This window comes from Tetranychus urticae, chromosome 3, assembly GCF_039701765.1.
Source record: "Tetranychus urticae isolate SD_2017Ah chromosome 3, NJAU_TeUrti_SD_1.0, whole genome shotgun sequence".
In the NCBI taxonomy this organism is placed as follows: domain Eukaryota; kingdom Metazoa; phylum Arthropoda; class Arachnida; order Trombidiformes; family Tetranychidae; genus Tetranychus; species Tetranychus urticae.
The window spans coordinates 6,822,222-6,835,621 of record NC_142960.1 but is presented as its reverse complement, the minus strand read 5'-3'; the positions used below and the strand labels follow the sequence as shown (position 1 = coordinate 6,835,621).

At 31.0% G+C, this 13,400-nt stretch overlaps 1 protein-coding gene across 1 annotated transcript in view; it reads left to right on the top strand.

Moving 5' to 3' along the window:
- The first annotated feature begins 201 nt into the window (after window positions 1–201).
- The window catches only part of dve (SATB1_N and homeodomain domain-containing protein dve), a 36,427-nt gene continuing 23,228 nt past the window's right edge, over window positions 202–13,400 (top strand). Inside the window, exons 1-3 of the mRNA XM_025161860.2 lie at window positions 202–2,102; window positions 8,721–8,847; window positions 9,529–9,631. Coding sequence (XP_025017628.2) covers window positions 710–2,102; window positions 8,721–8,847; window positions 9,529–9,631 — 1,623 coding nt within the window. The 5' untranslated portion in view covers window positions 202–709. The remainder of the gene's footprint in view (window positions 2,103–8,720; window positions 8,848–9,528; window positions 9,632–13,400) is intronic.

The window sequence follows — 13,400 nt, the reverse complement described above, 5'->3', positions numbered from 1 at the left end:
TTGTATAAAAAAATATTGGCTAATCACTTGCATATCAAGTTGAAAATGATAACCTGATTAAGAGTCAAATTGTAATTAGATACATTCATTGGCCTACCTTTTAGAAACAATCAAAACCAATTTGTTACAGAATGTTTTGGCAAATTTTTTTTCTCACACAGTCTGAGTTATCACAAGCTGTAAAACAATCGACTATCTCAGACCTTTCAGTCAATTGGTTAAGATTTGATGTGTTACACAAAATTGGGTAAAATTACGAATCCTTGATTAAAGAAATAAATAATCCAAACAGATGATCAATAAAGGTGAGGATTTATGTACAGCAGTTAAACAACAAGTGAACTCTTGTAGTGAACAACAAGAGTTAAATCCATTGTATTGTCGATTCACTGTGGCTTAATTAAACGTTAACAGATTGTTAATGTTGGTTGAATTTGATTAATGGTGTGACACTAAATAACTGTTGAACAATTAATTTAAAGAAAAATCCGGTGATTGGTTTATGGAGACAATTAATTGGTTTAACCAAAAAAAACCTTAACAGTTATTAAGATAACCTCTAGATGGAACAACTGTAGCTGGCGAAGTTCTGGTTGCTTTGGGTCACGTGATACAGCTTCTCATCTTCTGTCTGAGACTTGGCTTGAAACTTGTAATGTTCAACTGATAGTGATGTTTATTATTTTTATTGAAACTCTGATGGTTGTTTATGCTGCACGCGCCAATGGATTACCTAGACTGTGCCTGTTTTACAGGACGCACAAGCATTCCAATTAGGTGTATTGTTGAAAGGGTTAGTTCAAATGGTAATGCAACCCCACCATCATCACCAACAACATCCAATGTAACACCAAATATATCCTCACCAACAACAACAGTCCCATCGTTATCTTTATCAACAACAACTTCAACCACAACAACAACAACACAACCAACAGTAACAACATTGGTTCCAGCAACATCGCCAAATGCAACATCAGGATCCCAATTAACTGTAACAAGCGAAACACCAACCCAAACAAATCAACCAAATGAAACCCATACATTGGAAGCAAATGGTTCCTCTGCGTTAAATCCCTCAACCAACCTTCCAGAGTCATCTTTAACCGATTCACCACAAACTCTACCATCGGTATTACAATCAACCTCCCCGTTGTCAAGTAAAATATCAACATGTTCAAAGCTTCAAATATCGACAGATAATTTAATTCCACCATCGACAACAAACTCACCAACCTTACTGTCTAACCAAACATCTATTGGTGATAAAAGCTCAGGTGAAGGAGGCTTCAGTCTACTAGGGAGTGAAAGTATTGATACAAAAGCAGTTTGTTCCACTACCACTACTAATACCACTGTAACCAGTCCCGGTAATGCTGTTAATAATTGTAATAATATCGATGAAGATGATGATTTAGACGTTAATCCTGCCAATCCAAATGATAATAAAAATATTGAAACTATTAATACTAACCAAAACAGTGGAAGTAGTGTCAATATTACCGATAATGTTTCAACAAATGGTGATACTAGTGTTAACCTTTCATTAGGAGACAAATTAATCAATGGTAAAAATAACGAATCCAATTGTAATAGCAATCAACGGCATTTAACAAACAGTTCACCTTCGCTTGATTTAAGTACCAATAACAATAACAATAGTAATAACTCGTCTGTTGGTTGTAATAATACCAACAACGGAGGTGGCCATTGTCAAGCAATTAATGTATCATTGTCTCAACAATTATCACCGTCATCAGCCCTTCGCAGTCTTTTTGGACTAAACCATTATCCTTTCCAAGCCAACCATCTTAATCACAATTTGTCTCACCTTCAACACCATAATCATAATCATCACACTCACCATCTTTTAACCTCACACCTTGACCATTCCTCTTCAATCAATTCAAATCAACAATCAGGAGATTCTGGTAATCATTCCTCGACATCTTCACCAACTTTTCCAGCTTCAATATCTCCATCAGGTGTTGTTGAACAAGATTCATTTGCAATAATAACTTCCGGACTATTATTCTCGAATCTAGTGAAAACCGCTCTTCTTCACCTAGGATATCCAGAGTCGGAAATTTCCGGGGCCAAAGGTGAGTTAAAATGTCCAATTTAATCTCAATTTTACCAGTAAATATTGAAGCCCCAAACTCATAGCTTTTATTTACATCAAACCAAGATAACTGGTTCAAAAGCACTAGTCTAGTCCAACCCAGTCTAACCCAAAACCCTAATATTTCAAAGTTAGCTTTTTTACGGTTAAAATTTTATGTTTTTTTTTCTCAAAGCTTCAAATTTGCGGTCAAAATGAGACTTTACCTTAATTATTTTCCCTTAACATGCACAATGCAGAGAGAAATGAAGTTTAAAATCAAGTTGAAAAATGAAACAAAATTTACGATTTTAAAGACAATCCAAATGTAAAACACAGATTTACTATGCATTTAACTGTGATAAAAAAACAAGACAACAATATAAATAATAACCCAATTGTACCTTATAAAAGATTTACTTAAAAATTCTGGTTCACATTGAGTTACACTGTTGACTGTTTTATCTTTCATATTTTTTTTCAAGCTTCTTGCAACAATATGACAGATGAAAGGTGTAAAAGGCCTTCAAACCAATCAATTGTTCGATTCTTTCTTTTCCCTTCTCTTTACATCTATCTACTTATTCATCCCTGTCTACATTTTCCCCTTACTCTCTATCTTCCTCTGTCTACCTCTGTCTCTTAAATCTCATATGTTTACTTGTCTTAGTTTCTCCTTTTTTGCCACTCTCTTCCCATAGACTCTTAACATTATTATTTAACTACTTACCTATGATTTCTGATGACAACCTGAATCGCCTCCAATAGTAAACATTTTACCATCAACTAGCAACCCAAAAATTTATACTTTCCCATGTAGTGTCAATGGACATAAATACATTAAAATATATTTAAATTTTTCAATAAACAAAAGACCGAGAAAGGATTAGAAACAAGACGAGAAAAAATCTCAAAATTTCTGTCAAAATTTGTCTGAAAAAACTTCAAATACCAGATTGAGTAAAGCTTCATCTTTTCCCCTTTTAACCAACTTTTCCAGTTAATCATATTCGCTCTGTGAATTAGCATTATCATCTTGAATCTTGAGTTTACCTCACCTGTCAACAATTTTTCAACTCTTTCAGTTACCTAAAGATTCAAAGTAGAGAGAGAAGAAAAAAGAAGCGCAAAAAGCCAATCATGTCTAATTTATCATCATCAAATCAAATAGTAATTGATTTACATTGTAATTCATAATGTTAACAATTGAATTGAATTTATTCCCATTTCATTAAAATCTTTCAACCTTTCAATTTTACCTTTAAATCTCTATGTAATCTCATGGTAAGCTCATGTTGAGCTTTTTGCTTACCAATAACTTCGTACTCTTTTACAGCACTTATCAAGGTTGACGATTCTTTTTTTCCTCCTTGTACATTTTGTAATGACGATTATGGTCATCATCGTAATCATCATAATCATCATTATTAACATTATCCCTCAATCCCTATTGAACATGATCACAATAATTGACTAACAAGTTTCAAGTTTCGCCAAAAGTCAAAGGCTGGACTTGGATAGAGATTCACTTTTCCTGATTATTATTTTCATTATTTGTTGTTTTTTATTGTGAATCACTGTTAACCATCGTCCATCAATTGATCAACTTTCATATTCTTGTGTTTGTTACCAGTTGCTGACGATAACGATCATGGTGATGATGATTAATACAATGATAGATTCAGCAATATCCTAATATTTTTATAAAAGAGGTGACAAAAGCAAATCGGGGACAAAAAGTAACATTAGGGTGACAAAGCGCATTTATCATTGAGTCAACTTTTTGCTTCTCTTTTATTTTACACTGAAATGTCCAATGAATATTTAACATGATGATGAAAAGCTGATTGTATTATTTTCACTCCATCTTCATCATCATTATCATCCAAATTTACCCTCAATCCTCACAATCTTCACCTAGTTAAAGTTGAAACATCAATATCATGAGTAAATCAAAATCAAACATTTGACTCAAGTTGATCAACTCGTTATTTTAACAACTAAAATCAATGCAAATCAACATCAATTAGATTCTTGGAAACAGTTTGCCATGAATTGATGTCTCTCAAAACGTTGAGAAAGCTTTTGCTTCTAATTTTTTAATCTTCGAATTTTCAATTTAAACTCATTCAAAGTCAATTCTTGTCCATTTAGCAATTTAAATAACTCTCAATGTTCATCTTAGCTTTTGATTGATTTAATCCTAGGTTTGATTGTTGATGAAATCTCATTGATATGGAATCAAATTGAAACATTTCCAGTCTTGTTAGGCCAATAATACGATTATGATAATGATGACCAGTTTAATAATAATCAACAATCAGCATCAATTGAAGCCATATTATTAAGACAAGGGTTGATGAAATGAACCAAACTCAGTGGGAGTTTGTCTTCCTATTGTTTCCTCTTCTTAACAATCTTTATTATCCTCAATCAACAATCAATATTTCACATTTAAATTGCAAAAATCCAAGTGATAAGAAAAAAAATTGAACCAGAAACAAAGATAGCGATTAATTTCTCATTAGATTATTTAATGCAATTCTTGAACAAATGAACAAATATTGAGAAAATTATTTTTTCCTTTTCAATCTCAACATCTCATCATCATCACCTTGATCACTCCTCATCATCATTGTTTACCATTCAATATAATCAATCAAAGTAACATCTCAATTAAACTATCCATCGACTACCTGTTGGGTTCAATATGGTGATTGAATGAAACAGAGACAAAATAGACTCAAGTTAAAAGACAGCCACAGAGGAAGCAAACGAAAAAGATGAAATTATTATTTTTATTGATTATTATTTCTTCTTATTTTGCATTTATATTATATTTATAATTGTTATTATTATCATTACCATTATTATTGCTATTATTTGTATCTTCCCGTTACTTGTTCATCTTCTCATCTTCTCCCAATCATTCAATTCGCTTCTAGTTTCTGGAAGATGAGAAGAAACAAAACGCCGTAAGGCCTTTTCTCATTTCTATCAATATATTTCTTGCTTTTACTTTCCTCTCTTCACCATCATTTCATCTTTATCCTCATCTTTCCATCAATATCATCTCCCTCCTCTGGTGTTTCTCATCTTCCTCTTGTTATAACTTTTTTACTTTTGCTGTGTTTTCACTCAATTTTTACCTTCTTTTTTTATTCACGTAAGAAAACAAAACATTTTGTTTCAGGTACAAAAAGTTTACATTTTCAGGTCAATTTGAAAGACCGGATGGGCTTGAACCTATTCGGTTCCAATAAAAAACCATTGACCGACCTCAAGTGTTCAAAAGAATAGCATTTTACCATGAAGATGATGCCAATAATGTTATCATGATTACGATTATGATGATGATTTAAATTTCCTTGGCCTCACCTTGCAAAGGAAATGAAAAAAAAAGATGAAGACATTCAAACTGTGAACTTAACTTTTCCAATTTTGCAAATTATCATTTTATTTTATGTTTTTTGCATCTTTTTTTGTCTAATTTTTTTACTTCTCAACCTTCCTCTGATCTGCATTTCCGATTATCAAGGATCAGTATTATCCTCATCAGTAACTTAGCATATTCATTTTTAACCAATGATATTCAAAGATGGAAAAGTGAAAAAACAAAAATAACTATTTCAGGTTTGAATTTTCCACATAATCATGAAGATAATCATCCACCCTCTATGGTGGTTCTTCTTCTTTTCCACTTTGGGGTCAGATTTTGGAAGATATTTTCATTCTCATCCGTCAATCCTCATCTTCTTATTTATGTTTCTTGCAATAATAGTAATGTGTTGAGGATCAGAAAACATTTATTGCCTTTGAAACGGTGAAAAGTGAAAAGAAGAAAAATTTCTTCTTTAAAAAAACTGCAAAAAAGAGGCAGGAAGGAAGATGAAGATAAGAGATGAGGATATAGATGGATGATGAAGATGGAGTAAAAGATGAAAGGTAAATCTTATAAAAAAAGAGTAAAAAATGTGAAAAAATCTCTACATTCTGGAGATACCAAAGCAATACGGTTACAGAACTTAAATCCCTTTTCATTTTCTTCATAAGCTACTTTATGCAATTTTTAAATCAATATGCACTAGTTTATGATGTTGCTTTCGATTGAATAGTAGATAAAAAACTAAACAGGTAAACAGTTCTTGTGATAGTGTTGGTGGTGATTGAGCTCAAAGGATCTCAATGGAATGGTGGTGAATGTTTCAGTAAAGACGAAAGATTGAAACTACAAAATGTTAATGGTCTCGTCTAGTTCATGTCAATTGTTTACCTCCGTTTTAACCTATTGTCTTACTAAAGCTTCATTTCTCTTGTTTCATCTTCTTTATCATCATCTTCTTGGAAAAGTTGCAAAAGCTGGAGAAGATGAAAAGAAAAGAAGAAAGAAAAAAGGCAAAAAATCTAAATCTTAATCTATTAGACTGTTTAAAGTGTCTAATTTGCAGTTCGAATTTTAAATCAACTTTACTTTGATACTTAAACAGCGTTATTCATCATCACATAAATTATCAAATCGACCATTTTCAGTGTTTCAGAGAAAAAAGAGTTCGAGAGTTTTTCGAGTGAAAAATCATTACATTTTCCAACTGTTCTGAGAAAATTAGAAATCGTCAAAATATGTGGATTGTTAGGCCAACCTTTGTATGAATGCAAAGAGAACTGTCGAACAGTAAAAACGCATTCGAGAGAACGAACTTAGTTTTAGCAAATTATGATTCCCTTTGAATTTACTCTGATTAATGCTCAGTAAGTTTATCCTTTTAGACGAATATCTAATTGAATCAAACTATCGAATGAATCCTTTTTTCAATTCGATGCATTCTTAATGTTTTCATTTTGAACGAAATTCACAGTTTTGTATTATTTTCCATTGAGATGAATACAAATTCCAGTTACGAGATTCAAATTAAGAAATAACCATCAACGGAAACACAGAATTCGCTATAATTTAATCGAAAAAAATCAATAGCAAAAGTTAATCTAAAATTGTTTTTGATTACTTTTGATATTGCAATAATCATTTAGCAACCTCAATCATAAATTGATTTTGCATAAGAAAATTTTCTCTAAAATTGTGCGAATCTGCAGCTTAAGCAAATACTTTTACATAAATTTTAAACCATTGCAATAAAATGAAATAAAATTAAATCTCTACTTCATTGCATTGATGTATTCAGTTTAATTGAATGAATGCTTGAAATTGAAAAAATTTCAAATTAAAATCAATATTAAACCTCAATAAGTCGAGGCAAGTTGGACAATCTTTTGTCAATTTACTTGTACTTGATGAAAAATTGTGTTTTAATGATCATTTTCAAATTATCTGAACAAATTTTAGTGCAAGTGAAAAAAATGTAAAGAAAATCAAAGTTGACAGTTGATTTAAAATATTTTTTACTTTCAGTCTTTTATTAACTATCATATCAACCCTAATTTTTTACTCTACCTTTTCATCTTCATCATGCCCATCATCTTACATTTCACTTTCACATTTCTTTTTGTCTCTCATTGAAATTTCATTATTACTATCATCACTCTCATGATAGCAACTCATAATATCCATGTTGATCATTGAATGCATCAAACGAAGCCTTTTTTCACCCAACAAACTCTTTCATTTAAATCCATCCCAGGTCAATATGAAATGCCTTTTCACAACATATTCAATTAGCAGAAAAAAAAAGATTGTTCCATGTCAACCATCAGAGGCAGATGAAGATGATGAGAAGAGTTTTCTGAAAAAAAGTTTCAATTCTAAGACAAGTGAATCAGTAAAGTGAACAAAAAAAGTGTTTCATCCAACATTATTATTATTTTGACAGCAACAAGCAAGTTTTTTTAACTCAATCTTGAACTTCTTTATTATCACATTGAATGTTTACTTGATGAAGTTACCTGAACTTGCGCTTGTTTAATTGGTTTTATTGGGCTTATTTGCTTTAGGAATATAAAATGAAAAAGAAAAAGAAAAAAGGTAAAACGAATTATTATGGAAAGATTGTGATTATAATCAACTAGCAATAACCATCGGTAATAGTTAATTATGGTACATCAACTGACAATATATTGATTCATCTTGATCCCATCAATTTCATCCTACTCATCATCATCAATAAATCTTCTCTTCTCTCTCTTTTTTATGCCCTTTTCTTTACCTTTTGTGTGTTACCTCATTGTTGAATCTCTCCTAGTGAAGGTAATTTTAACGTCATCTTTATCATTACCAAGAAGATGCCAACTTTTTTCTCTCCTCTTTGCGTATTCAAGAGTTGAAAATATTTTAAAATGAAACAGACTAAAGATGAACAGGTAATCTAGTAATTGTTGGTTGAAACAAGCGCACAAAATGAATAGACAGGAATCACCTTGATTATCATCTTCATCTTTTTTTGATCATCTTGATTGCCTCAACACTTTACGAGTTTTTTTTTTTGATAAATAATAACAACAATAATGTTTCATTTGTTTTCCTTACTCTTCTTGATAACTTCATTTCTCTCTTATAACCATTACAATTGAATTGCTTCTTAACCCTGTTTCCATACCTTTTGTTTCCCTCTTGTGTTTCTTGTTTTTTGTTGTGTGTCTTCATACTTTTTTTCCTTATCATTTACAGGGTTTATTCAATTGAGAAACTGGAAACCATTAACACTGGACCAGATAACTGATTCTGTGGATGCCACTGTTGGCGACATTATGGGTGATATTAGTTCAATTGCAAGTCTTCGAATCATTTTACACAGGTAAATATTGATTATCAATCTCTATTTATACACTTGTTTATCTCAATAAATGTCATGTTGGGACTTTTGTTTTCTGCCTGTCAAAGCAAAATGTTTTAACCAAAAATAGGAAAAAATTATTGTCAACTCATTGTGAAAATTGTAATCATTAATGATTTAATGTTTAACGGAAAGTAAACTAAAGTCATTGACAATAAATTGTACCAATTAACAATGATTATCAAATTGATGCTTTGCAAACTGGGCAACTTTCAAACACTATTTACGTTTTCAAACAATTTTCAATTTAAACATGTTTCAATGTTTCTCTTTGCCTTTGTTTACTATCAAAGGTAAATTAAGACACTTACCTGTTGACCCAAAACTTGACTAATTTATCAGTCTTCTTCATCTCTCATTACCAACCATTTGCGGCTTTAAAAGGCATTAAAACAGTTGAACATTTATCAGTTAACTTTCACTATCTTACAAGTTTGCTGACAGCAAAATGACATCTTCATCTTCATCTTTCCCTTAACATTTACTTTGCAAACATTCACTTTACTTTGACCTTTCTTTACTCAACAAAATGGTCAAATTGTAACTTTAATTATATCAATTTGAAAGCGAAAGTTGACCAAAGTCAAAAATCTTTCTTAAAATTTACATTTTTTTCCTCTTCTTTTAATTGTCTCTTTTCAGGCCACGAACAAGTGGACCCAATGAAATCGAAGATAAATTACTTCAAGTATTACTGGCCCAGTCTTATAGTTTACTAGCCAATTCAGGAAACCCGGTTGATCAGGTAAACACTTTTTTCCTCTCTTTTCATGTTCCATTTTATTGACAACAATTACAATGAAATTGATTTAACAAAGTTAAAAACCTGTTATCAATACAATGCAGTTTTGCGGCCATTTGTTTCCATCTTAACCATATAATCATTAGCATGCTATTTTACCTGTGATTCCTTAAACATCTTCATTCCACTATTATACCTTTTAAATATATTTATCAATCTATCAACACTTGATTTGATTGTAGCCTTTGGTGGTCAACTTACGTTCAACCCACCATTCCCATATCAACCTATATAAATATGATATTATCATTAATAACAATAATATCAATTTTCCTCTTGAACAGCAGCAGAAAAAAAGAAGATAACTTCACAATGTTCAACTGTTCAGATGAAAAAGTTTCAAAGTTGAATTTGAAGCGAGCAAAAAAGGTGAAAATTTATCATCATTAAAACTAATAACAATAAGAAGATGAAAATGTTTAATATTTTTGTTTGATGAATTTAATATTAACTTTGTTCACTATTTTTCAATAGTATCTTTAGTAGGTTAAGTTTTGCTCAGACAATTTCCTTTTTCCTCTTCAGAATTTTGGAATCGCGAAAAGGCGAGAAAAAAAGTTATCGATAACAATTTCTTATTACATTTATTAGCAAAATTTTCTTAACTAATAATAATAATGATGATAATGATGATAATAATGGTGATATTAATAGTGATAATAACATTTATAATAGCGATTATGGTGAAAATGTTTGAAAAAAAAGATTATTATTGATGTTGTCCTGTAAGTTATTAAAAGTGTCTTCAGATTTGATAAAACATGGTAAAAAAGTGAGTTTCTCCAGGCAAACCTGAACATTTTTATGATCAAATTCAATTGCATCCTTTGTTAACATCAACTAGCATTTTGTGTAAAAATTATCAACCAAGGTGCTGGAAGAAGAAGAAGAGAAACTTTCATTGATGCTATAAAACTTGTGATCCGTTTTTTGATCTCACATGAACAACATGGTAAACTGTACAAAGGATGAGTACATTAAAGTTACCTTGAGGCCATTTTCATCATTTAGATAACCCATACAGATAGCCGTTATGAGTCTTTTAAATGCTCATCACCGAACACCTTTTTCACTTAAAAATCAACTTAACTGTATCAGGCTCATCATGATCATCATTATCATTTCATTCGCCTTCATCCATTAAGATTCTGTAATAATGAAATTCTGATAGGAAACACCGATAGTTGAACACATTGAGACATCAACTGGTTCCCTTAGGACAATTTAAATCATCTTTTTCTGGTTATTATCATTAGCCACTGTTATATCAACATTTGATATTATTTGACAATCAGTTTGAAAATTGTAAAGTTACTTTGAGATCTTGAGAGTCGAGTTTTTCATTTGTGACAAATATTTAGCATTTGATTTGTTGTGATTAAGAAGCTTTTGCAGACTTGCGATTTCGTCCAATATTCAATGATTAAATTGTCTGTCATTACTTTAACTCTTAATTGTCTTTAAATGATTATTTCCTCAACTGTGATTATCTTGATTTGTTTTTACCTTATTGTTTTGACGAACACGACAGATTATTGATCAACACTTTACCATTATTACCATTTGATTCAAATAACCAGCAATCTTATAATGAACCTTTTCTCTTCACAAATGATTCAATTGTTTAATTTCAATTGTCTCTCTGATTGTTCAATATCTCATTAATTTTTACCTGATTTCTGTTTCATTTTTTTTCTTCAATCGCTTTATACAAAAAAATCTTAATATTTTTCCATTAATTATCTGCAAGTTGCTCATCTGTTAACCATTGTTAATCTCATTTCAATTTCTTACTCAACTTTCTTGATTTGGCCAATGTAATTAATATTTGCAACTGCGAAGGTGAATTGTTTGTTTTCTGATTATTTTTCGTGAATGTTTGTTGATTGCGTGATAATCATTGTTTACCTAACATGTTTTAAAAGATGCAACTTTAGGCTTAAAGTAATCAAGGTCTTTGGGACAAGTTTCTTTAAAATTCATATTAATCATGAAGATAATTTTTATCATGAAAATTAACCAATATAATTTACACTCACACACAATTTTCACCAGATATACTTTGACGGATTGCTCTAAAAGTAGTCAATTTTTTTTCTTACCTAAAATCTCATGGGCATAAATTTTGCCCATGAAGGAATACAGAATGAGGATGAGAAGAAGAAGAAGGAGATAAAGTTAATGAAGAAAAAGAGGAAAACCTTGAGAGTTAATCAGTCAAATGAATCAGATCTTGGTTACATAATACATGGATTGTGTGGGGATCCATTGAACAAAAAAGTGAAATCTTGCCATGATAAGTAAGAGGAAAGTAAGAGCAGATTTTGGCTCCTTTGGGATTGAGAAAAGGACGGAAGAAAAGGATGATGAGAGAGTTTCCAGTGAGTCCATGTTTCATGTTTTAAAGCTGAATGTTTCTTCCAAGGTTAACCAGTCTAATCATTTGCCTGAAATGCTAGGAACAAGTTAAATGGCGAAAGAGTTGAGGATTGGAGGAAAGGGAAATAAAATAGTTGTCTAACAGCTATTATATCATAATGTCAGAGTAAAGAGTGAAAATGAATTTACATCATTTTACAATTTTTCCCCTTCTTCTCTTCATCTTTATCCTCTTCATGATAATCATCTTTCACTCTCTTAATCATTCCACCAGATTTACCATTACAAGGTAGATTTAAAGTTATATCAAAAATAATATGCAATTAGAAACATAAAGAGTTGAAAGTTAAATGCATTTTGTTAACAAATAAAAAAGGGGTTCATCATCATTATCTTCATTATAATCGTCATGATTTTTCATTTTTTCATCTTCTTACCATTCTGATTGCCATGGGATAGCCGTAAGCAGATGAGTTGAAAAAAAATGTTTACTAAAATCATGTTGTTGATGATTACACCGATCATTCAACAGTTTAAAGATATTTCTCTCTTTTCCATTGGTTAAGGTAATCTTCATTAAAGATTGAATAATTAATTAATCTGGTTAATTTAAATGATAGCTAACTTGATTAAAGACTTGTCTCTCTCTCTCAGTAGTTCAGTGAACAAAATCTTGAATCATGATTGAATAATAAGGAAGATCAAATGATCTCTTTTATTTCTCAGGAAGGTAAAATTATTCAATTTTCCTTCTACTTTTCTCTCTCTCATCCTCATTATCCTTATTACTATCATTTTCATCATCATCATCATGATCATCATTGTCTCTTCAGTGCGTGTAAACGCATAAAAAAAGTAAACAAAATGTTGTGTCGCCATCTGCTGACTTGATGGACCTTTTTAAATTCACAGAATTGTTTCCAAAAAATTGAAATTCCTTGGGCTTTCCCTTTTCAACCCAATCTGGTGATAAATTGAAGATATTAATCTCATTACAAAGTTTCCCTCTTTCCCTTCATCCACTCGGCTCAGCCAAACCCTCAAATTACGTGATCCTAATCCTTTATTCAGTTAATTTTAATCGCACCAAATAACCTTAATAAACCCTTTCCAGTTTACCTGTTCACGCCCAACTCTAATCATCAACTTTAATAATCTCTCGTCCTCTTCATAAACCATCACCAAACTAGTCATAAAGAAACCAAAGTTTCCAGAAGAAAATTTCAAAAATTTGTCGATCATCAAAACTTTCAGAATCAGAATTTCCAAGATTTTCAATTTAAATCAAAATCCTTTAACATTTAACTTTTGCAAAACTCGCATTTACCTTTGC